The sequence below is a fragment of the Leucopleurus acutus genome, assembly GCF_964270905.1.
Source record: "Leucopleurus acutus genome assembly, chromosome: 6".
Lineage (NCBI taxonomy): Eukaryota > Metazoa > Chordata > Mammalia > Artiodactyla > Delphinidae > Leucopleurus > Leucopleurus acutus.
The window spans coordinates 3,670,069-3,696,198 of NC_139149.1; the positions used below are offsets into that span (position 1 = coordinate 3,670,069).

General features: G+C 44.4%; 1 protein-coding gene across 2 annotated transcripts; it reads right to left on the bottom strand.

Annotated features, from left to right (window-relative positions):
• Positions 1-429: 429 nt before the first annotated feature.
• Positions 430-24,435, bottom strand: PTPN18 (protein tyrosine phosphatase non-receptor type 18; the record flags this gene model as incomplete). 2 transcript variants are annotated; one of them, XM_082841403.1, is made up of 15 exons in its annotated part: positions 430-596; positions 822-896; positions 1,335-1,543; positions 2,217-2,305; positions 2,569-2,658; positions 2,757-2,834; positions 2,912-2,978; positions 3,370-3,512; positions 3,734-3,796; positions 4,535-4,603; positions 21,407-21,445; positions 21,559-21,654; positions 21,734-21,810; positions 22,098-22,206; positions 24,343-24,435. In XM_082841403.1, 15 exons carry the CDS (start codon positions 24,433-24,435, stop codon positions 529-531), a joined length of 1,365 nt encoding a protein of 454 aa, XP_082697529.1. In that variant the 3' UTR covers positions 430-528. The 2 variants fall into 2 exon arrangements, with proteins under 2 accessions (XP_082697529.1, XP_082697530.1); XM_082841404.1 differs by lacking the exons at positions 21,407-21,445; positions 21,559-21,654; positions 21,734-21,810; positions 22,098-22,206.
• Between the last annotated feature and the right edge of the window lie 1,695 nt (positions 24,436-26,130).

The following is a 26,130-nucleotide window of genomic DNA, read 5'->3' on the forward strand; positions in this document are numbered from 1 at the left end:
CAGGTTGGGATTCCATCTGTCTGCCTGCCCATCTGGGGATCTTTTCACCTGTCTGAAATCAGTCTGCTTGGCTGTTGTTATGCCTGGCTTCCATCTGTCTGAATGGTGGAGGTCAACGGGGGTCCATCCATCTCCCTGTGTTATAAGCTGAGTGTCTGAGTGAGGGAGGCTCAGATACTGAGATGAACCAGTCCTTCAAGTGGTGAAGGGGACAGTCTCCAGAAGCCTATCTGTCCATCCTTCCCTGCACAGCTGGGAGCCCTGCCCAGACTCTTGGGGTTGAATTTATTCTTGAATATGCTCAGTGTAACCTCACCAGCCATCGTCAACCAACTACCTCCCCAAGCCTCACGCCTTGAACGTTATGATCACTGAGGCAAAGCCCCCATATTTTCCACACTGAGAAACTTTTATTTTGATTCAGCCCAGCAACCCCATTCCCAGCACGTCACAGAGTAGAGCACGGCCCTCAGCAGTCCAGGAACCCACGTGGACCAGGCACCCAACAGGCAGGCAAGGGCGCTGCACTCACACGCGGGTCCACTCGGCAGGCGGGTCCCGGGGTCCTTTAGGCCTTCCAATGCGCAGGTTGAAGCCTGGAAAAGGAAGGGCACCGTAGGGATCACGGAGAAGCTGAGGTGCAGAGAGGTAGGCAACTCGTGGAAAGTCACCCCCAAGCCTCCAGGCCCTCACGGTTTGCTGCTGACACATCCACAGGACTCCGAGGGCGTGTGTTTTCCTAACACCATCTTAAAGCCCCAAATGCCTGGGATTCATTTAAAACTGTAGAGAGTCCCAGCGACCCAGGCTGTCTGACTTACCTAGCCCACCAGTCTGAGCTCCATCTACCACGTCCTCGTAGGCGCCAGGCCCTGCTGGGCTTTGGTCAACAGGAACTGCGGGCAGAAAACCACCTAACAGATCGGCTCAGGCCGCCCCTCGAAGCTCCGGAGAGCCACTCGGAGGCAAATGCGCATCCTCCCAGGCCAGAGAAGGCAGGCAGGGGGCCGGGCGCTGGGGCCCAGCAGGAGGGTGCGTGGCCAGGGGCGTGACCAAATCGGAGACCTCCGCCCAGACTAGGTGGTCGGGCCAGAGACCGCGGTTTGGCCCGGGACGCTTCCGGGCGTGACCAGAGGACTGGCGGTTGTCCCAGAGGCGTGGCCGGGGAAGCCAGGACGTCAGCCTCCGGGGCGTGACCGGGCCGGACTCGGTGGAGGGGGGGTGGGGGTCCTCGTGGCCTCCAGACCCTCCAGGCCGCAGCCACAGGGGGTCGGGAGAGGGAGCAGGTCGGGGACAGCCCTCCCCAGCCCCGCGCCCGGGCCGCGTCGACTTACCGCGGCCGGGCAGCGGCCCGCGCCCGTCCTCCGCGTGCGGCTGGGGCCGCCGGGCGCGCGGCGTCACTTGGCTGTAGAGGGGCGTCTCCTCCGCGCCGCGCGCCCGCGCGCCCGCCCCTGTCCCGGTGCCCGCGGGGGCCGTGCGCTTCTGCACCACAGCGTACGTGTCGGCCATGGCGAGGCCCGGGGGCCCGGGTACCGAGATGCGCCTGCGGGTGGGGAGGAAGTGAAGCGGCGGCGCCGAGGCTGGGGAGGGAGGGGGCAGCGCGCTCGGCGCGCAAACCACCGGTTTCCTTCCCGCCCGAGGCGGCGCGCAGTTACGGAGCGAGGAGGTGGAGGTGGTAGCGTCTCTGGGGAAAGGGGTCTCGTCTCTGTGTCCCTAGCGCCCAGCAGGTTGGGTGGATGAAGGAAGGAAGGGGCCAGCCTGGCAGGTGAATGGGGCAAGATATTGGTATTGAGGATTGGTCATTTCTGTGTAGTTGTCTGTTGAATAAATGAATGAGGAAGTGACATCTAAAGAGAAGCAAGGGAGAGTCTCAAAATGGAGGGCTGGTCTCAGGGACCAAGGGCTGAAGTCTCTGCTGCAGCCGACATGAGGCCTTACAGTTGGGTGGCCTCAAAAAATATCTGCTGAATTAATGAGTGGAAAAGCGAGGAGAGAACTAACATCGGGAGCTAGCCTGAGGGGCAGAGGCAATGGGATCTCTGGGATTAAAGAATCATCTTGTGGAGGGTTCCCAGAGGTCAGCTGCAAGAAAGGGCCAGTGAATATTTGGTGAACTGAACGGCAAGGAAGGGGCTGGTGTTTCAAGGGTGAGGAAAGGGCCAGCCTCCAAGGATGAGAAAGTGAAAATGGAAGACTGAGGGGAGGGGGCTGAGTACCTGAGGACCCCGCCGGATGGGCGGGCTGTGGCAGGAAGGGTGTGGGAAGTCCGGAGGGAGAAGGCATCATCGTAGAGTGGGGCACAATTCTGGGGAAAGGCAGGAGGGAAAGGCATGAGGCTTCGGAGGACGCTATCCAGGCTCCTAGTGGTGCGAGGTCACTGTGGGCTCTGTGGGGGAAGCTTAAGAGGGGACAGTGATAAGGGAGCAAGGAGGAGGACAAAGGTAGATATCATAGTGCGTCAGTCCCTGCTCCCGGAGGGAGTCCAAGGGCTGGATGCTGGCGCTGGTGGTGGCCATAGACCTCTGCTCTGGGTCCTGGTCTCTGAGGATTGGAAGGGGGCCTTGGTACCTCCTTGAGGTTCTGGTAGTGAGGGCTGGCATTTTGGAGCGCTGAGAGGAACATCTGAGCCACTGTGTGGTACAGGAACCTGTACTGCTCCTGAAGGGGTGGGGGAGGGAAGAGGGGTCATCGAGAAGGGAAGACCAGAACAGGAGGGATATGTCCTTGGAACTGGAACGAGGAGACCCGGCTCCCACCTCTGTCTGTATGGCTGCAGGCCGCTGCCTCCGAATCTCGAGGACCACACTGAAGAGGCTGAAGTTAGGTGGGATCATCTAGGGCAGAGAGATGGGCACTTGAGCAGGACCTCATAGGCACAGGACCCACACTGCACTGTATGCCCTCTTCATACCTGGGTCAGGAGCAGCTGTCTCACATAATCCAGGGTGCACAGGACACCTGTTCGCCCACAGCCCGCGCTGACAAGTGAGAATCAGAGTGAGCTTGGTCAGGGCCTGCCTGCAACCCCTTTTAAAGGGGGCATTTGGGGCTGGGGGTGAGGGCCTTAATGGAGTGTCCCCTGCCGCACTTTTTGATTCCCAGAATCCCAGATTATAATTTGAAAGGAAAACCTTTCTAATTGCTTATATTTGTTGAGCATCAACTGTGTACTTACTCCCTAGCAGACAGTCTGTGCTCAATAAATACTAACCATTTCAGCTGCAACTTGAGCAAGTGTGGCCTCAGGTTTCTTGAAACAGGCACTCAGACTGTAAGACTGGCTCCAAGCCCTGCGCTATCCTCCCTGTCCCCTCTCCACCACCATCCCCTCTGTCTCACCAGACCCCCATAAAGCCCATTTTCCTAAACCTGCAGTGGACACAGAGGGGGCTGGGGCCAGATCCCTGGAGGCGCCGGGCTTCCTCCACCATGGCGAGCACGTCGTCGGGATTGCCAGGGACCCCTCTGTCTGGCCAGGACATATACTGCAGCTGGTACACAGAGCGGGATTCCTGAAACACAGGAAATGAGGGGCAAAGAATGAAAAAAGAAAGAAATGCATTTATTGAGCCCCTGTTACATGTCAGCCCTAGTTCTCCACATCCTCCGTTTAAATGCAACAGATAATAACCGAAGAGATGGGTACTATTGTTAATGCACATTTTACAGATGAGAAAACAGAGACAGGAAACAGCTCTCCCTATGTAGGAGTCTCCTCCTCCCCTTTCAGTACCTTCTGGAAGGTGACCTGAAGAGTCCTGAGCGTGATGTCTGCATTCAGCCATGTCTCCCTTGTCTGTGGATATGGGGCATGTGAGAAGAGGGCAGAGAACAAAGATCACAGGTGCCAAAAGACATATTTACAAAAAACAAAGCGTTTCTGATTAAAAATCAAATACAGGGAGTTCCCTGGTGGCCTAGTGGTTAGAATTCTGGGCTTTCACTGCCATGGCCTGGGTTCACTCCCTGGTCAGGGAACTGAGATCCTGCAAGCCATGCAGCATGGCCCCCCCCAAAAAAAACAAAAGAAAAATCAAATACAAACAACATATTTTTAAAAATTAATTTAGCCCAAATATCTCCCATGGCTTTTGTGAAGGAAACATTTCACAAAGGGGAGAAAGAGGAACTATGATTAAATATCCAACAAGCTCATTTACAGTGAAACAAAGAAACGTCTTTTGTTCTAAAACAAGTTTCATTGTATTTATTTAATACCAATTGTATTTATGACTTATGAGAGATTTTCCTGAGTTCTTTTGAAAGGGTAAGGGAAATAAGAATTTTAAGAACCTAACCAGGCACATGAACATTTACAGAGATAACCATGATAGTAGTTAAAATGCAAAAACAGTGTATAATGAGTTCTGACTATTTGCAATGCTAATACCAGAGCGCTCCCTGCAGTGTGAGTGGGACTGTGGGAAAACTCTTCAGGCCCAGCCCAAAAGCTTTCCACTCAGAATCATCTGTGAAATCTTCCACAACATCCGAGACTTCATAAAGTGCTGTTCCCACCTCTGCCCCAGCTCACCAGAGTGATGCAGAAAAGCCCAATCTGCAGTGGCTCCTGTTCTTGGGCCCAATAACGCTCACACTTTTTCTGCAAAAGGCAAGGGGAAAAGGGCAGAGAGTGAAGAGGGGGAGTCTGCCTCAAAGTTCAGATCAACACGTGCACACCCCGCATGGAACAGCTCAGGTTGCTGGTGGAAGCACAGACAACTGAAACTTCAAAGGAGGCCAGGCAGCAGAACCTCATCAGAGTAAACACAGACAGACTCAATGGAGATGTGAGCTTCTGACTGTGCAGAAGGAAGACAGTCCAGAATATTCTACTTCTGTAAGCAACTGAAAACCTGGACAAAATATATGAGCCACTATTTTCAGACACTGGTCCACAACCTTGCAGGACTGTGATCACTGAACAATGGGAAACACATGAGTCAAACCTTATGACCTCCCCAGCTTACTGCCAAGAGGCAGTAACCAGGCTGCAGAACCTGGAGAGTTTGATGAGCCCACTGAGTTGAGGAACCAGAGATCTTGGCTCGGGGAGGCCAAGGCAGAGGTCTTGAGAGAACAGCACTATGCAAACAAAAGCAAAGAACTCCAGAAGTCTGCATAAGGGTCCCCTTAAGTCTTTAGCTGAATAATGATCTGGGCACATATGACACGAAACCCCATGAAGCTAGGAAGGAATAACTTCCCTTGAAGGAATAATAGCTAGGGAACTATAAGATGAACATTTCCTAGGGCTCACAGTGGGACAGAAATAATTTACATTTCCTCCAGCCACAGTGGAGAGACCTGAGTGATTAAAAGGGGCATTCAGTAGGGAACCTGAAGGATCAAACATTGAAAGTAGAAGAACTTAGTTCTAGAATAAAGGCTTCTCTAGACTCTCCCTACAAAAGCTTAGAAACAAACCTTAAAATGATCAAATATCTAAAAGTAACTTAACTGCCTTCCACAAAAAGTCCAACACTTTTTAAAGGAAGGTAAAAAATCCAAAATTTACTTTTGTAAAATTTAAAATATTGAGCATCCAATAAAAATTTACTAGACATACAAAGAAGCAAGAAAATATGACCTATACCCAGGAGAAAAAGCAGCAGAAAAGGACCCAATAGAGATGAGGAAACAAGCAGACAAAGACTTTGAGACAGCCTTTATAAATATTATAAATATGTTCAAAAATGAAAAGGGAACCACAAAAGGGATGAAAGTGAAATAAAAGATATAAAAAAGACCTAAATGGAACTTCTAGAGAGGAAAAATAAAATATATGAAATAAAAAATTCACTGTCTAAGACCCATGAAAAGATGTTCAACATCAGTAATTATTAGAGAAATGCAAATCAAAACTACAATGAGGTACCGCCTCACACTGGTCAGAATGGCCATCATGAAAATGTCTACAAATAACAAATGCTGGAGAGGGTATGGAGAAAAGAGAACCTCCCACATTGCTGGTGGGAATGTAAATTGATGCAGCCACTATGGAAAACAGTATGGAGGTTCCTCAAAAAACTAAAAATAGAGTTACCATATGATCCAGCAATCTCACTCCTGGGCATACATCCGGACAAAGCTATAATTTGAAGAGATACATGCACCCCTGTGTTCATAGCAGCACTACTCAAAATAGCTAAGACATGGAAACAACCTAAATGTCTATCGACAGATGAATGGGTAAAGAAGTTGAGGTATATATATACAATATACTCAGCCATAAAAAAGAATGAAATAATGCCATTTGCAGCAACATGGATGGACCTAGAGATTATCATACTAAGGGAAGTAAGTCAGAAAGAGAAAGACAAATACCATAGGATATCACTAAATATCTAACATATGACACAAATAAATTTATCTACAAAACAGAAACAGACTCACAGAGATACAGAACAGACTTGTAGTTGCTGTGGGCAAGGGGGTGGGGAGGGATGGACTGGAAGTTTGGGATTAGCAAATGCAAACTATTATATATAGAATGGATAAACAACAAGGTCCTACTGTATAGCGCAGGGAACTGTATTCAATATCCTGTGATAAACCATAATGGAAAAGAATATGAAAAAAAATTCACTCTCTAATAGCAGATTAGACACCAGAAGATCAGTGAACACAAAGGCATAGCAATAGAGACTATTCAAAATGAAAAAGAGAGAGAAAAACTGGGGAAAAAAACTAAGAGAGAGAATCAGATACCTGTGGAAATATATATCAAGTGGCCTAATGTACGTGTACCTGGAGTCCAGAAGGAGAGGAGAGGGGAGAATAGAAGCTATTTTTGAATAAACAATAGCTGGAAAATTTTCCAAATTTGATGAAACTATGAACCCACAGATCCAAGAAGGTCAATGAACCAGAGGGAGAATAATCATAAAGAAAGCCACACCAAGGTAGCTCATGATCAAATTGCTGAAAAACAATGATAAAGAAAAAAATCTTAAAAGCATCACACATAAAGAAGACACATTACATACTGAGGAATAAGGATGACAGCAGAATTTTGTTAGAAACTCTGCAAGCCAGAGATCAATGCTGTGACACCCTAAAAATGCTGAAATTAAAAAAACTTTCAGACAAAAGCTGAGAGACTTTGTCACAAGCAAAACTGCACTATGAGAAATGTTATAGTAAGCTTTTCATACAAAAGGAACCAGGTGGAATACAGACCCACACAAAGGGATGAAAAGTAAAGAAAAAGGTAAATATGTAGCTAAATGTAAAAGGTATTTCTCATTTTTAACATCTTTAAAAGACAATCTAGTGAATTTTACCAAAAAAGGAGGAATTAATAGCAATCCTTCGCAAACTTTTCCAAAAAATTGAAGGAACATTTGCCAACATATTTTATGAGACCAGTATTACTCTGCTACCAAAACCAGACAGATATGACAAGAAAAGAAAACTACAAAGCAGCGTCTCAAGAATATAGACAGAAGAATCCTCAACACAATATTAACAAAGGATTTTTACACAGGATCAGGTGGGATTAATCCCAGGAACACATATATGAAAATCAATACATGAAGGTCAATCAATATCATATACCATAATAATAGAAAATGAAACAAAAACACATGATCAACTTAATAGATGCAGAAAAAAAATCTGAACAAAATCCAATACATTTTCATATAAAAATATGAAAGGAACTAGACATAGAAAGGAAATTCCCCATCTTGATTTAAAAAGCAAAACCAACAACAACAAAAAATATCTACCAAAACCTACAGCTAACCTAATACTTAATGGTGAAAGACTGAATGTTTTGTGCTTAAGATCAGGAACAAGACAAGAATGTTTGCACTTTTTTGTACTGGAAGTTGTAGACAGTGCAATTAGGAAAAAAGAAATGAAGGAAGGAAAGGAGGGAAGGTAGGAGGGAGGAAGCAAGAGACAGAAAAAAGAAAAGGAAAGGAAAGGAAAGAAAAGAAAAAAAAAGATAGGGAGAGAAGGAAGAAGAAAGAAAGGAAGGGAGGTTACCCAGATTGGAAAGGAAGAAGCAAAAGTATGTCAACTTGCAGATAGCATGATATTATATATAGAAAACCCTAAAGAATGCACACACACACACACACACACACATACACACACACACACACACACACATACACACACACTATTAGAACTAATAAGCGAGTTCGGCAAGGTTGCAGGATACAAAGTCAATATAGAAAAATCAACTGTATTTTCATATTTAAAAAACTATTATTTGCAATACCTCCCACCCACCCCCAGAATTGATAGATTCAATGAAATCCTTATCAGAATCCTAGAAGGCTTTTTGAAGATATGGGCAAGCTGATCTTAACATTAATATATAATCAATATGTTAACATTAATAAATGTGTTATGGATTCCCAAGACTGCCCTCAGGTTTGATGACTCAATAGGAGGGCTCACAGGACTCAGCATAGAGTTGTACTTGTGGCTACAATTTATCGCAATGAAAGGTTACAGGATAAAACAGCAAAGGGAGAAGGCGCACAGGGTGAAGTCTGCAGGAAACAGAGTGCCAGCTTCCAAGGTTCTTCTCCCAGTGGAGTCACATAGAATGTGCTTAATTCCTCCAGAATGAGTTGTGACCACACATGTGAAATGTCCACAGGGACATTTAGGAATTCAGTGCCCAGGGTTTTTACTGGGGGACTCTATGTGGTATGTAGGCACCTCTGACTAGCATGTGACAAAACTTCAGACTCCCAGAGGGAAAGCAGATGTTCACATAAACCTACTGTCACATAGACACGTTGTTTGTATAAACAGTTTAGGCATGGTGAGCCACTCTTATTAGAAATCCAATTTCCAGTCAAGAGCCAACCTTGCAGGAAGTTCTTTTTAAGCATAAGCATTTATGCCTGATATGTTAACTCTTTTCTGCATGGCAAGTGACCCAGAATAGCCAAAACAATCTTGCAAAAAGAAGAACAAATTTGGAGGACTCACACTTCCTGATTTCAAAACTTACCACAGAGCCTGCGGGTAGCACGGCAGAAGACACCGGCCGCGGGTGATAACCTGAACGCCAGGCCGGACGCGGCGGATGCACGGTGGACTCCAGAAGGTTCTGTGACCCAGAGCATCCCGATACACCAGAAATACATCTACGCGTGGAACAACTCCTACGGAGCACCTACTGAACGCTGGCAGAAGACCTCAGACCTCCCAAAAGGCAAGGAACCCCCCACGTACCTGGTTAGGGCAAAAGAAAAAACTAAACAGAGACAAAAGAATAGGGACGGGTCCTGCACCAGCGGGAGAGAGCTGTGAAGGAGGAAAAGTGTCCACACACTAGGAGCCCCTTCGCGGGTGGAGACTTCGGGAGGCGGAGTGGGGGAGCTTGGGAGCCGCGGAGGAGAGCACAGCAACAGGGGTGCGGAGGGCAAAGCGGAGAGATTCCAGCGCAGAGGATCGGGCCGACCGGCACTCACCAGCCGAGAGGCTTGTCTGCTCGCCCGCCGGGGCGGGCGGGACTGGGAGCTGAGGCTCCGGCTTTTGTCGGAGCGCTGGGAGAGGACTGAGGTTGGTGGCGTGAACACAGCCTGCAGGGCGTTGGTGCGCCGCGGCTGGCCGGGAGAGAGTCTGGGGAGGGGTCTGGACCTGCCGAAGAGGCAAGAGACTTTTACGTCCCTCTTTGTTTCCTGGTGCACGAGGAGGGGGGATTGGGAACGCTGCTTGGGAGAGCTCCGGAGACGGGCGCGAGCCGCGGCTAAGAGTGCGGAGCCCAGAGACGGACATGGGACGCTAAGGCCGCTGCTGCCGCCGCCAGGAGGCCTGTGTGCGAGCGCAGGTCACTAGCCACACGCCCTTCCGGGGAGCCTGTGCAGCCCGCCGCTGCCGGGGTCCCGGGATCCGGGGACGGCTCCCCCGGGAGAGTGCACGGCGCGCCTCAGGCTGCAGCGTCACGCCGGCCTCTGCCGCTGCAGGCCCGCCCTGCACTCTGTGACCCTCCCTACCCCCCGGCCTGGGTGAGCCAGAGCCTCCGAATCAGCGGCTCCTTTAACCCTGTCCTGTCTGAGCAAAGAACAGACGCCCTCCGGCGACCTACACGCAGAGGCGGGGCCAAATCCACAGCTTAGCCCTGGGAGCTGTGAGAACAAAGAAGAGAAAGGGAAATCTCTTCCAGCAGCCTCAGAAGCAGCGGATTAAAGCTCCACAATCAACTTGATATACCCTGCATCTGTGGAATACCTGAATAGACAACGAATCATCCCAAATTAAGGAGCCCTGTGGATGAAAGGCTCTTGGTGCTGCAGCCAGGACTCAGTGCTGTGCCTCTGAGGTGGGAGAGCCAACTTCAGGACACTGGTCCACAAGAGGCCTCCCAGCTGCACATAATATCAAACAGCAAAAATCTCCAAGAGATCTCCATCTCAACGCCAGCACCCAGCTTCACTCAACGACCAGCAAGCTACAGTGCTGGACATCCTATGCCAAACAACTAGCAAGACAGGAACACAACCCCACCCATTAGCAGAGAGGCTGCCCAAAATCATAATAAGTCTACAGACACCCCAAAACACACCACCAGACGTGGACCTGCCCACCAGAAAGACAAGATCCAGCCTCATACACCAGAACACAGGCACTAGTACCCTCCACCAGGAAGCCTACACAACCCACTGAACCAACCTTAGCCACTGGGGACAGACTCAAAAAACAACAGGAACTACGAACCTTCAGCCTGCAAAAAAAAAAAAAAAAAGGAGACCCCAAACACAGTAAGATAAGCAAAATGAAAAGACAGAAAAACACACAGCAGATGAAGGAGCAAGATAAAAACCCACCAGACCTAACAAATGAAGAGGAAATAGGCAGTCTACCTGAAAAAGAATTCAGAATAATGATAGTAAGGTTGATCCGAAATCTTGGAGATAGAATGGACAATAGAATGGACAAATTGCAAGAATCAGTTAACAAGGACCTAGAAGAACTAAAGATGAAACAAGCAACGATGAACAACACAATAAATGAAATTAAAAGTACTCTAGATGGGATCAATAGCAGAATAACTGAGGCAGAAGAACGGATAAGTGACCTGGAAGATAAAATAGTGGAAATAACTACTGCAGAGCAGAATAAAGAAAAAAGAATGAAAAGAACTGAGGACAGTCTCAGAGACCTCTGGGACAACATTAAACGCACCAACATTCGAATTATAGGGGTTCCAGAAGAAGAAGAGAAAAAGAAAGGGACTGAGAAAATATTTGAAGAGATTATAGTTGAAAACTTCCCTAATATGGGAAAGGAAATAGTTAATCAAGTCCAGGAAGCACAGAGAGTCCCATACAGGATAAATCCAAGGAGAAATACGCCAAGACACATATTAATCAAACTGTCAAAAATTAAATACAAAGAAAACATATTAAAAGCAGCAAGGGAAAAACAACAAATAACACACAAGGGAATCCCCATAAGGTTAACAGCTGATCTTTCAGCAGAAACTCTGCAAGCCAGAAGGGAGTGGCAGGACATATTGAAAGTGTTGAAGGAGAAAAACCTGCAACCAAGATTACTCTACCCAGCAAGGATCTCATTCAGATTTGATGGAGAAATTAAAACCTTTACAGACAAGCAAAAGCTGAGAGAGTTCAGCACCACCAAACCACCTCTACAACAACTGCTAAAGGAACTTCTCTAGGCAAGAAACACAAAAGAAGGAAAGGACCTACAATAACAAACCCAAAACAATGAAGAAAATGGGAATAGGAACACACATATCGATAATTACCTTAAATGTAAATGGACTAAATGCTCCCACCAAAAGACACAGATTGGCTGAATGGATACAAAAACAAGACCCATATATTTGCTGTCTACAAGAGACCCACTTCAGACCTAGAGACACATACAGACTGAAAGTAAGGGGATGGAAAAAGGTATTTCATGCAAGTGGAAACCAAAAGAAAGCTGGAGTAGCAATTCTCATATCAGACAAAATAGACTTTAAAACAAAGACTATTAGAAGAGACAAAGAAGGACACTACATAATGATCAAGGGATCAATCCAAGAGGAAGATATAACAATTGTAAATATTTATGCACCCAACATAGGTGCACCTCAATACATAAGGCAAATACTGACAACCATAAAAGGGGAAATCGACAGTAACACATTCATAGTAGGGGACTTTAACACCCCACTTTCACCAATGGACAGATCATCCAAAATGAAAATAAATAAGGAAACACAAGCTTTAAATGATACATTAAACGAGATGGAGTTAATTGATATTTATAGGACATTCCATCCAAAAACAGCAGAATACACATTTTTCTCAAGTGCTCATGGAACATTCTCCAGGATAGATCATATCTTGGGTCACAAATCAAGCCTTGGTAAATTTAAGAAAATTGAAATTGTATCAAGTATCTTTTCTGACCACAACGCCATGAGACTAGATATCAATTACAGGAAAAGATCTGTAAAAAATACAAACACATGGAGGCTAAACAATACACTACTTAATAATGAAGATACCACTGAAGAAATCAAAGAGGAAATCAAAAAATACCTAGAAACAAATGACAATGGAGACACAACGACCCAAAACCTGTGGGATGCAGCAAAAGCAGTTCTAAGGGGGAAGTTTATAGCAATACAAGCCCACCTTAAGAAGCAGGAAGCATCTCGAATAAACAACCTAACCTTGCACCTCAAGCAATTAGAGAAAGAAGAACAAAAAAACCCCAAAGCTAGCAGAAGGAAAGAAATCATAAAAATCAGATCAGAAATAAATGAAAAAGAAATGAAGGAAACAATAGCAAAGATCAATAAAACTAAAAGCTGGTTCTTTGAGAAGATAAACAAAATAGATAAACCACTAGCCAGACTCATCAAGAAAAAAAGGGAGAAGACCCAAATCAATAGAATTAGAAATGAAAAAGGAGAGGTAACAACTGACACTGCAGAAATAAAAGAGATCATGAGAGATTACTACAAGCAACTCTATGCCAATAAAATGGACAATCTGGAAGAAATGGACAAATTCTTAGAAAGGCACAACCTGCCAAGACTGAATCAGGAAGAAATAGAAAATATGAACAGACCAATCACAAGCACTGAAATTGAAACTGTGATTAAAAATCTTCCAACAAAGAAAAGCCCAGGACCAGATGGCTTCACAGGCGAATTCTATCAAACATTTAGAGAAGAGCTAACACCTATCCTTCTCAAACCCTTCCAAAATATAGCAGAGGGAGGAACACTCCCAAACTCCTTCTACGAGGCCACCATCACCCTGATACCAAAACCAGACAAGGATGTCACAAAGAAAGAAAACTACAGGCCAATATCACTGATGAACATAGATGCAAAAATCCTCAACAAAATACTAGCAAACAGAATCCAACAGCACATTAAAAAGATCATACACCATGATCAAGTGGGGTTTATTCCAGGAATGCAAGGATTCTTCAATATACGCAAATCTATCAATGTGATAAACCATATTAACAAACTGAAGGAGAAAAACCATATGATCATCTCAATAGATGCAGAGAAAGCTTTTGACAAAATTCAACACCCATTTATGATAAAAACCCTGCAGAAAGTAGGCATAGAGGGAACTTTCCTCAACATAATAAAGGCCATATATGACAAGCCCACAGCAAACATCATCCTCAATGGTGAAAAACTGAAAGCATTTCCACTAAGATCAGGAACAAGACAAGGTTGCCCACTCTCACCACTCTTATTCAACATAGTTTTGGAAGTTTTAGCCACAGCAATCAGAGAAGAAAAGGAAATAAAAGGAATCCAAATCGGAAAAGAAGAAGTAAAGCTGTCACTGTTTGCAGATGACATGATCCTATACATAGAGAACCCTAAAGATGCTACCAGAAAACTACTAGAGCTAATCAATGAATTTGGTAAAGTGGCAGGATACAAAATTAATGCACAGAAATCTCTGGCATTCCTATATACTAATGATGAAAAATCTGAAAGTGAAATCAAGAAAACACTCCCATTTACCATTGCAACAAAAAGAATAAAATATCTAGGAATAAACCTACCTAAGGAGACAAAAGATCTGTATGCAGAAAATTATAAGACACTGATGAAAGAAATTAAAGATGATACAAATAGATGGAGAGATATACCATGTTCTTGGATTGGAAGAATCAACATTGTGAAAATGACTCTACTACCCAAAGCAATCTATAGATTCAATGCAATCCCTATCAAACTACCACTGGCATTTTTCACAGAACTAGAACAAAAAATTTTGCAATTTGTATGGAAACACAAAAGACCCCGAATAGCCAAAGCAATCTTGAGAACGAAAGAAGGAACTGGAGGAATCAGGCTCCCAGACTTCAGACTATACTATAAAGCTACAGTTATCAAGACGGTATGGTACTGGCACAAAAACAGAAAGATAGATCAATGGAACAGGATAGAAAGCCCAGAGATAAACCCACGCACATATGGTCACCTTATCTTTGACAAAGGAGGCAGAAATGTACAGTGGAGAAAGGACAGCCTATTCAATAAGTGGTGCTGGGAAAACTGGACAGCTACATGTAAAAGTATGAAATTAGATCACTCCCTAACACCGTACACAAAAATAAGCTCAAAATGGATTAAAGACCTAAATGTAAGGCCAGAAACTATCAAACTCTTAGAGGAAAACATAGGCAGAACACTCTATGACATAAATCACAGCAAGGTCCTTTTTGACCCACCTCCTAGAGAAATGGAAATAAAAACAAGAGTAAACAAATGGGACCTAATGAAACTTAAAAGCTTTTGCGCAGCAAAGGAAACCATAAAGAAGACCAAAAGACAACCCTCAGAATGGGAGAAAATATTTGCAAATGAAGCAACTGACAAAGGATTGATCTCCAAAATTTATAAGCAGCTCATGCAGCTTAATAACAAAAAAACAAACAACCCAATCCAAAAATGGGCAGAAGACCTAAATAGACATTTCTCCAAAGAAGATATACAGAGTGCCAACAAACACATGAAAGAATGCTCAACATCACTAATCATGAGAGAAATGCAAATCAAAACTACAATGAGATATCATCTCACACCAGTCAGAATGGCCATCATCAAAAAATCTAGAAACAATAAATGCTGGAGAGGGTGTGGAGAAAAGGGAACCCTCTTACACTGTTGGTGGGAATGTAAATTGATACAGCCACTGTGGAGAACAGTATGGAGGTTCCTTAAAAAGCTACAAATAGAACTACCATATGACCCAGCAATCCCACTACTGGGCATATACCCTGAGAAAACCATAATTCAAAAAGAGTCATGTTCCAAAATGTTCATTGCAGCTCTATTTACAATAGCCCAGAGATGGAAACAACCTAAGTGTCCATCATCGGATGAATGGATAAAGAAGATGTGGCACATATATACAATGGAATATTACTCAGCCATAAAAAGAGACGAAATTGAGCTATTTGTAATGAGGTGGATAGACCTAGAGTCTGTCATACAGAGTGAAGTAAGTCAGAAAGAGAGAGACAAATACCGTATGCTAACACATATATATGGAATTTAAAAAAAAAAAAATGTCATGAAAAACCTAGGGGTGAAACAGGAATAAAGACACAGACTTACTAGAGAATGGACTTGAGGCTATGGGGAGGGGGAAGGGTAAACGGTGACAAAGCGATAAAGAGGCATGGACATATATACACTACCAAACGTAAGGTAGATAGCTAGTGGGAAGCAGCCGCATAGCACAGGGAGATCAGCTCGGTGCTTTGTGACCGCCTGGAGGGGTGGGATAGGGAGGGTGGGAGGGAGGGAGACGCAAGCGGGAAGATATATGGGAATATATGTATATATATAACTGATTCATTTTGTTGTGAAGCTGAAACTAACATACCATTGTAAAGCAATTATACTCCAATAAAGATGTTAAAAAAAAAAAAAAAAAAAAAAAACTTACCACAAACCTACAATACCGTGTAGTACTGGCACAAAGATAGACATGTCGATCAATGGAATAGAATTGAGAGTCCAGAAATAAACCTTTACGTGTACACTCAATTGATTTTCAACAAAGTACCAAGACCATTCAATGGGGAAAGCACAGTCTTTTTAACAAATGGTGCTAGGACAACTGGGTATCTATAAACAAAAGAATGAATTTGGACCGCTGTCTTACACCATATACAAAAATTAACTCAAAATGAATCAGAGACCTAAACATAAGAGAGAAAACTATAAAACACTTAGAAGAAAACATAGGAGTAAATCTTTTTGACCTTTCGTTAGACAATGACTTGTTAGATACAACATCAAAAGCACATCAAAACAATAGATTGGAAGTCTTCAAAATTAAAAATTGTTTGTGCTTCAAAGGACACTATAAAGAAAATGAAAAGACACCCACACAATGGAAAAAAATATTTCTAAATCATATACTGATAAGGGACTTGTATTCAGAAGAATTCTTACAACCCAATAATAAAAAGACAAATAACCCAATTAAAAAATGGGCAAAGGACCGAAACAAATATTTCTCCAAAGAAGACATACAAATGGAAAAATAAGCACATGAAAAGATGTTTGGTAAATGTAAACCAAATCCACAAATCCACCTCATTAGGCAAATGCAAACCAAAACTGCAATGAGATACCACTTCCCATCCATTAGGATGGCTAATAAAAACAAAAGTGAAAACAGAAAATAACATGTCTTGGTGAGTGTTTGGAAAAATGGAACACTTGTGCATTGCTGGTGAGAATATAAGGTGGTCCAGCCACTGTGGAAAGCAACAACAACAAAATTAAACACAGAATTGCCATATGATCCAGTAATTAATTCTACTACCCAAAAGAATTGAAAACAAGGACTCAAAACAGATACTTATGTACTAATGTTCACAGCAGCACTATCACAGTAACCAAAAGGTAGAAACAACCCAAATGTCCATCAATAGGTGAATGGATAAACAAAATGTGGTACATACATACAATGAAATGTTATTCAGCCTTAAAAAGAATGAAATTCTGATACACTCTACAACATGGATGAACCTTGAAAACCTGATAAATGAAATAAGTCAGACACAAAAGAACAAGTATTGTATGACTCCACTGATATGAGGTACCTAGAAGAGGCAAATTAATAGAGACAGAAGTAGAATAAAGGCTACCAACAGCTGCAGGAAGGGGAAATGGGAAGAAACTGTTAAATGGATACAGAATTTCTGTTTGGGATGATGAACAAGTTCTGGAATTGGACAGTGGTAACGGTTTGCAACACTGTGAGTGTACTTAATGTTCCCAAATTGTATACTTGAGATCGTTAAAATGGCAAAATTTATGTTATGTATATTTTACCACAACTGAAAAAAAAAAAAGACCCAATGAGTACAACTTCACATCAAACAGGATAGCAAAAATGAAAAAGACAGACAATAACAAGTGTTGGTAAGAATGTGGAGAAATTGGAACCTTCATACATTGCTGCTTGAAATGTAAAATGATATAGCCACTGTGGAAAACAGTTTGGTAGTTCCTCAAAATGTTAAAAATAGAGTTTACCATATGACCCAGCAATTCCACTTCTAGGTATATATCCAAGAGAAATGAAAACATACTTCTACACAAAAACTTTCACATGAATGTTTATAGCAGCAATATTCATAATCACCAAAAAGTGGAAACAGCTCAAATTCTATGAAGTGATTAATGGATATATAAAATGTGGTAGATCCATTCAATGGAATGTTATTCAGCAATAAGAATGGGTGAAGTATTGATACATGCTACAATATACATTAGCCTTAAAACACAACCTTAGTGAAAGAAGCCAGTCATGAAAGACAACATATCATATGATTCCAGTTATAGGAAAAGTCCAGAGTGGGCAAATCTACAGAGACTAAAAATAGATTAGTAGTTGCCTAGGGTGGAGTTTGGTAGGAAATGCAGCATGACTGCTAATAGATACAAGGCTTCTTTATGGGGTGATGAAAAGCTTCTGAAATTCATTGTGGTGATGACTGTATAACTCAGGAATATATTAACAACAATTGAATTGCACACTGTAGATGGATGAATTGTATCTCAATAAAGTTGTTTTTTTTAAAGATAATCTGTAGGAAAAATAATAGCAGTGTGTTGTGTAGTATATTTTAAATTTGGAATCAAACCTAGGGCAACAATAGCTTGAAGCATGGAAAGAGAAAATTGAAATATGCTATTGTAAAGTTCTCACATTTTACATGAAATGATATAATATTATTTGAATATAGACTGTGATAAGTACACATTCCACTAAGAACACAAGCACATAATACAAAGAGGTATAACTAATAAGTGAATAATGACTGTGAGACAGAGTCATAAAAATTCGCAGTAAAAAAGAAGACAGAAAATAAGAAAGGAACAAAGAACCGATGGAACAAATAGAAAACAAATAGCAAAATCATAGATTTAGACACATTATTGGCACATTAAAGACTAAATACTCCAATTAAAGGCAGAGATTGTCAGACTGGATAAGAAAGTAAGTACCCACAATATGCCAGCTATAACAAACACAGTTTAAAAATAAAAATGGGGAATTCCCTGGAAGTCCAGTGGTTAGGACTCTGCACTTCCATTGCAGGGGGCATGGATTCAATCCCTGCTCAGGGAACTAAGAGGCTGCAAGCCCCGTGGTGCAGCCAAAAAAATAAATAAAATAAATAAAAATGAACACAGATAAAAAGTAAAAGAATTAAAATAGAGATATCATGCACACTCTAATCTAAAGAAGTTTAAATGGCTATATTAATATCAAAGTACACTTTAGAGAAAGGGATATTACCCTTTTCCTTTTAGAGATAAAAGGGACATTACATATTGAAAACAGGATTGATTCATCAGGAAGACATAATCCTAACTGTATAAGCACTCAATTATAGAGTTGTAAAATATCTGAAGCAAAAACTGACAGAACTGAAAGGAGAAGTAGATAAATCTAAAATCAGAGTTAGAGATTTCAACACTCCTCTTTCAGCAAATAATAGGACAAGTAGATGAAAAAAAGTAAGAATAGGGACTTCCCTGGTAGTCCAGTGGTTAAGACTCTGCCCTTCCACTGCAGGGGGCACCCTTCCAGTGCAGTGGGCACAGGTTCGGTCCCTGGTCAGGGGAACTATGATCCCACATGCCACATGGCCAAAAAGAAAAAAAAAAAGGTAAGAATAATAAGATTTGAATAATACTATTGAGAAACTTGTCCTAATTCACAGTTATAGAACAGCTGGAAGTTTCAACACTCCTCTCTTGGCAATTGATGGAACATTTAGAGAAAAGAAATCAGTAAGGATATAGAAGATACAGTAAAGATATAGAAGATATTAAAATGTCTTTCAAAAAGACACAATCAATTTGACCTAACTGATATTTATAGAACACTCCACTCAACAAAGCAGAATACACATTCTTTTCAAGTGCACACAAAACATTTACCAAGATAGATCACATTCATGGCCACAAAACAAGTTTCAGTACATTTGAATCATATAAAGTTGTTCTTTGACCACAATGGAACTGAAAATTAATAACAGGAAGATATATGGAAAAGCCCCCAAATATTTGGAATTTAAGCACAGCCATGGTCAAATGCCATTGGTCAAAGAAGAAATCACAAGGGAAAATAGAAAATATTTTGAGCTAACTGAAAAAAAAGACACTACATACCAGTTTGTGAGATGTAGCTAGAGCACTGCATAGAAAAAAATGAATGATATTAAATACTTATATGTGGGGACTTCCCTGGTGGTCCAGTGGTTAAGAATCCATTTTGCAATGCAGGGGATGCCGGTTTGATCCCTGGTCGGGGAACTAAAATCCCACATACCACAGGGCAACTAAGCCCACATGCCGCAACTAGAGAGCCCATGTACTGCAACTAGAGAGCCCATGTGCCACAACTACAGCCCACGCACTTTGGAGCCCGTGCGCCACAGCTACAGAGCCCACATGCTCCAGAACCCGCATGCCGCAACTACTGAGCCCGCGCACCACAACTAGAGAGAAGCTTGCGCACCGCAACTAAGAGCCCACGCACCGCAACAAAAAGATCCCCAATGCCGCAACTAAGACCCCATGCAGCCAAAAAGTAAATAAATATTTTTAAAAATACTTATATGTGAAAAAAAATCACAAATCTATTATCTAAGCTTAAGGAACTAGAAAAAAAAAGAGCAAGTTAAACCTAAACCAGAAGGAAGGAAATGATAAAGGGAAGAAATTAATGAAATAAACATGAAAAAAATAGAGAAAATGAATAAAACTCAAAGCTGCTTCTTTGAAAAAATAATAAAATTGATAAGCCTCTAGCCCAGAGATTGGCTAACTTTCTATAAATGGCCAGATAATAATAGTTTAGACTTTGTGAGCCATACAATGTACTTAACTTGCAACTACTGAACTTGGCCATTGTAGCATGAAAGCAGGTATACACACTATGTAAACAAATGAGCGTGGCTATGTTCTTATACATTTTTATTTACAAAAACAGGCAGCAGGACAGATTTAGTACAACAACTAAAGTTTGCTTGTCTTTATTCTTGCCAAACCAATGTAGGAGAGAGAGACAAACAGAGGACCAACTATCAAAATTAGGAATGAAGAAGGTACATCACTACAGATTGTACAGACTCCATGATCAGCCAGCCATCCCGGGGCAGTACTTACCCCACCCCCAGCCCTGTCCATGGAGCACACCAGGATGCAGATACCATGTGCCTTCATTGTTGACATACATTCTTTGAGTAACTAATTTATGCTAATGGGCAAAACAAAGATCCCTGCCCTCATGGAACTTTTCTTCTTATCAGGAAGACAGAATAAACAATATACATAACACATTTGTAGATTATCTTGTATGTTAGAAGTTGGTAAGAACTGTGAAGAAAAAAATGAAAGTAGGACAAGGGAAGGAGAGTGAGAGTGCTTGGAGTTCCAAATGGGTGAGATCCAGGAAGATCTCATTGAGGAAGTAGCATTTGAGCCAAGACCTGAAGGTGGTGATGGAGCAGGCCAAGGGGAAAATGTCCCAGGCAGTGGGAACAAAGCATAGGACCTGAGGCAGAACAAAGGCCAGGGTGGTTGGAGTGGAGTGAATAAAGGGGAGAAAGATGGAAAGAGAGGTCAGAGCTGTACTGGGGAAGCCACAGTTATAGGGCCTTATGGTCTATGGTATGGAATGGGGCGGGAAGATCAGCAGGAGAGGGGTTGAGCCCCATGAATAAAAGGTAAAAGATCAACAAAAAAATTAAAGATAGTAATAGTGGGCTTAGCAGAGGTACAGTGAGGGTCACACCAAGAACTGGGCCATTGAGTCATGGCATCAGGGAAGAGCTAGCAAGATTTCTCCTGTCTCCTCTCTGCACAAGGATATGCATTCTAGGGGCTGAGGACACCTACCTGCCCATTTTCAATCTCCTGACAGGCCATCAGGATCACCTAGACAAGAGGGGTAAGGGGAAAGGGAGGAGATTTGGTTTAGGGGGTGTGGTTATCAGGGCCAAGGGAGGACCCAGAATGTTGGACATACCTCACCCCCCCCCAAAGCTGACCTTGACCCCAAACTCCCAGATCAGGCGCCAGAAGTCTAGCAAGGTGTGAGGCAGGGGTCCTTGCGTGGTGATGTAGGCCTGGCTTCCATCTGTGCCCTGGTAAAGGCTAAGTTCACTATGGAGATCCCGCTGTCCCCTCCACCACCTCTGCCCCTTCCCTAACGCCCAGCCTGACCCTGATGAAGTTGCCATTGATGTAGTCTCCATGTCCCTCTTCCTGGAGCAGGGAAAGGATCACTCGTGTCTTATCGTCTGCCAGCGGGAGAGGTGAGAAACGTGGAGTTTGTGGGTGACAGGGGCCTTGACGGCCTCCCAGATGAAAGCCAGCAGGGGACAGCATACCTAGCAGGGATCCCATCGAGGTGCACTCACAGACTGCTGGAGAGAAATGCAGCCACAGCAAGGCCCTGGGAGGGAGAGTTCTGGGGGCCCAGTGGTGGCACGGGGATCCGGGCTAACACCTGCACTGCCTCGGGGTGCGGGCATGCAAAGCAGCACCGACTCCCTCCAGAAGGTCCCCACTCCCACCCCCAACTTACATGGCAGCACATCTTTGTAGCGGTTCTTCCTCACATTTTCTGGTCGACTGCCGGCCTCAGTGGAACACACGCTGTCTGTCTTCCAGGAGGCTGAGCGGGCCCGGATGTCCTGGTGGGAGGACAGAAAGAAGACCCGGGAGAGGGAGGAGAGAGCAAGAGAGGAGCCAGGTTAGGGTCCTGGACACTGAGACTCTCACAGGGATACACAGCACGTGGCCTGTGAGAGGTGAGTGCAGTGCCCAGATAGCACAGGGCCTGCTAATTATGATTCCATAATAGTAGCGACTCAGAGTGCCTTCTCTGTGCCAGGCTCTGTGTGAGGGCATTGAACCACCTGCAAGGTCCCTCCAAAGTGGGTACTATTATTGAAGTCCCCATCATGCCGGTGAGAAAGCTGAGGCACCACATGTTTGAGTGACTTGCTGAAAGTCCCACCCAGGAAGTGGCACAGTGAGTGAGTGAGTATTGAACTCAGACCTCTGAGCATCTACCCCCTGTACACTCAATGTGTATTTACATTGTATTGTGAACAATAATTGTAATATATTATGCATTTAAAATAACAAACATGGTGATACACAATATATAAGACAATATACAATGCATATGAATTATAATGAATAACATTACTTATGTAACTAGATACTATAGGTGCTTTACTACTGTTCCATTATTATAATTAGTGAATAGCATTACCATCATCAAGTATTCATAATCATGATGATAATAAGTAACACCTACCAAGCCCCTGATGAGTGCAAGCCACCATTCTAAGTGTTCTTATGCCCATCAAGTCATTTACATCCTCGTGGACACACTAGTGTAGTGGGTACCACTATTAATATTTTTACTATATAGATGAGGAAACCAAGGGCTAGAGAGGCCCAAAGACTCCTGTGAGTACAGGAGGCTGCCTGCAGGAGGGTGGCCTCCAGCAGCTGGCACTGCTTACTGTCCCAGACTGGACCCAGACCCGGATGGACATGATGTCCTGTACTACCTGGATATTATGTTTACATTTATTATGTACATTTTCATATTGAATAAATTATATATTTTGCATTTATTATGCATTTCTTATATATATTTATTTTTATATTTGTGTAAATTTAGATTTATCTTAAACTTCTTTTATCTATTTATTACATATTTTATTACTTAGGAACTTCAATAACTGCTTATTTGATAAATTATAATTCTATGTTGTATTTATGTGTATTCTACTGTTTTAAGAAGTTAACTAATGTTATTGTGTAAATTATAGTTTACAATCATATTTATACATATTCACTATATATTTTCTATTTATTAATAAAATTATTTCATAAATGTTTGTTATCTATTTTTATTATACTCAACGATATATAGTCATTTATTAGATACATACATATATTTACCAAACTTATTTCTAAATTTGAGATGTCACCATATATTGTATTTGCATAGCACGTTTCCATGTTATTATATTTAAAATACCTCAGTACATGTAGATGCGATGCCTACGACGCTGCTGCGTTAGCATTCTTTACATACAGCTTGCACTACCCCATTGTAAAGTTTAGAATATTTATAACTAGTGACAAAGGCGCCTACAAAGTGAGAGCTCAAGATGTGCTAAGCGCTTTTTACCCACACCGGTTGTTTTAATCCTCAGGCCAGTTGGGTCATCAATGTCCGCATTTCACCCAAGGAGAAACTGAGGCCAGAGGGACCGGATAAAGCGCCACAGGCCACAGCGCCTATTAGAGCCGGCGTCCACACACTCGCCGCAGCGGGGCCTCTTGGTTCCTCTTTCCCCAGCCCCTTCCTCCCCAGGACCACAGGAGTGACTGCCTGGTCGCCTGGAGCGGCCGGGCGTCGCGTGTCCAGCGCAGGTGAGCGCCTGCCCTGCTCAGCAACCGGACGATTCTGGGAGCGCGGCAAGGGCGCAGGGATCCGAGGGCGTGTGCGGCCCCGCCCGACCCGGCCGTGGACATAGCCCTCTGGGACCTACTGGCAGAGGGTGAAGACAGACAGGGAGAGAGGGCGACAGAGAGAGGTGCTGGGGAGAGAAAAACAGAGAGATCTCGAGGCGAGGAGATGCCCCTGGAGGCCGAGAGAGAGACAGAGAGACAGAGAGAAACAGAGAGAGAGAGACAGAGAGAGAGAGGCAAAGCGCAGCAGGGCGCACAGGAGAACAGACGTCTGGACCATCCAGGGCAAGGAGCCGAAGCGCGGCGCGCTGCCGGCCAACTCGGCCACTCACGCTGAACTCGTAGGCGAGGACCGCCCCCTCCCGGACTCCCCGTGCCTCCAGTTGCTCCAAGAAGCTCCTCGCCGCGTCCAAGCTGCAGCTCATGGCGCTGCCGGCTAGCGATGCCCAGTCCACCTGTGGCGCTCCGCGCTCCCACCTAGTGTAGACTCCGTGGGAGGCTGCCGAGGACCCGCCTCAGACCGCGCCAGCCAATGGAAGTGCGCAGCGGCGGACAGGGCGCTCCCCTCGGCCAATGACACTCAGAGCCCGCCCCAGCCTCACCTACAGGCTCCCGGACCGGGGCGGCTGCCTGAGCGCTTGGTTCACCCGGGGTGGGCCAGGGACGTGGATCCTGCGCTGGCTCTTCCCTTTTTTATGGCCTCCGCGTGAGCTGGCTGAGTCCGCACAGTCCCATGGCCACTTCCTCTCTCTTGGACCTGGGGTCCGCGCCCGGGCAGGGCGGATGGCTGCATGCCCTCGCCCGGCCTCCCCGGCTCTGTCTTCTGGGAGCTAGGCTGTGTCCAGATCCGAGCCGGGGTGGCGTGGCAGCTGTGAGTAAAGACGGTCGCCGAGACCGAGCTGCAACTCCTGCCTGGGGGACCCCGGGTGGGGACCATCCCGCGCTTTGCGCTTCGGCGGGGTCCGAGGGAGGTCGGGGGAGGTAGCCGCGGGGGAAAATGACACCCGGGCACCTGGGCTGTGAGAAAGACTGAATCCGTGTATTTCCTGAGGCTCCTTCTTTTTCTGGGTTGGGCTAGGATGAACTGGGGGCGCCAGCATCCAGTCCTAATTTGAGGATTTCAACCCGCATAAACCTTCTGGGAAACTGAGAATCGAGGCTCTGGGAGTGGGTTCCTAGGGACTAGGTGTTCTCAGTGCTTTTAAGGGGCTTATTTTCTTTCGTCCCCACACTCTTGTCTTCAGAAAATGTGGAGAAGACTGGAGGACAGCTGCTGTCCCAGCTCCCAGGGCTACCAAGGGGAGGCTGGAGAGAGCAGAGAAAAGCCTACGGCCCCTGCCAAGGATTGGCCAGTGTAGATGGGCTACCCCATCCTTCACCTCGGGGGTGAGGAATGTGGACCTAATTCATCAGTGTTAAGTCAAGAACAGGCAAACTGTTTCTTAAAGGGCTTGGGTCTCTGGTCCTTGTCCCAGCTACTCAATTCCGCTATGCAGGGTGAAAGCAACCATAGGCAACATGTAAAGGAATGAGCATGGCTTTGTCCCAAACTTCGTGGACTTTAAATTTTAATTTCATGTGTCACGATTTGTGTGTGTGTTTCCTGCAGGCTGTGGGTTGCTGACCCCAGTTTAAGTGACTGAGAGGTCAAAAAGCCAGTTAGTGGGGATGTTTCACTTATTGAGGGGTCACTGTTGACTCAGTGTTTATCACTGTCATCTTTGAGAGTTCAAAGGTGGTCAGCAGTGATCACTGAGGATGGACATTGATAGTGAATTCATTGGAGGCCAGTGAGAGTTCCTTGGATGTTCATGGAGACTGTCAGTAGATGTCAATGGCAGTCACTGGGAGGTCAGTGAGAGACTGAAAGTAACTGAGGAGCCATTGGGACTTGGAATGTTAGTTTACTAAATAACTGAGGGGTCAAAAGAGTCAGGGAAGGTCATTGAGGACCCCTAACCAGGGCTCAATAGTGAATGTCAGTGGAATCACTGAGATTTCTTGGATGGTCATGGGTTCTTGGAGACTCAGGGTGGCAGGATACAGAAGTATCAGTGAACTTTGAGAAAATATGGAGGCCCACTGGAGGAGTCACAGAGACTCAAGTCCCTGAGTAATCA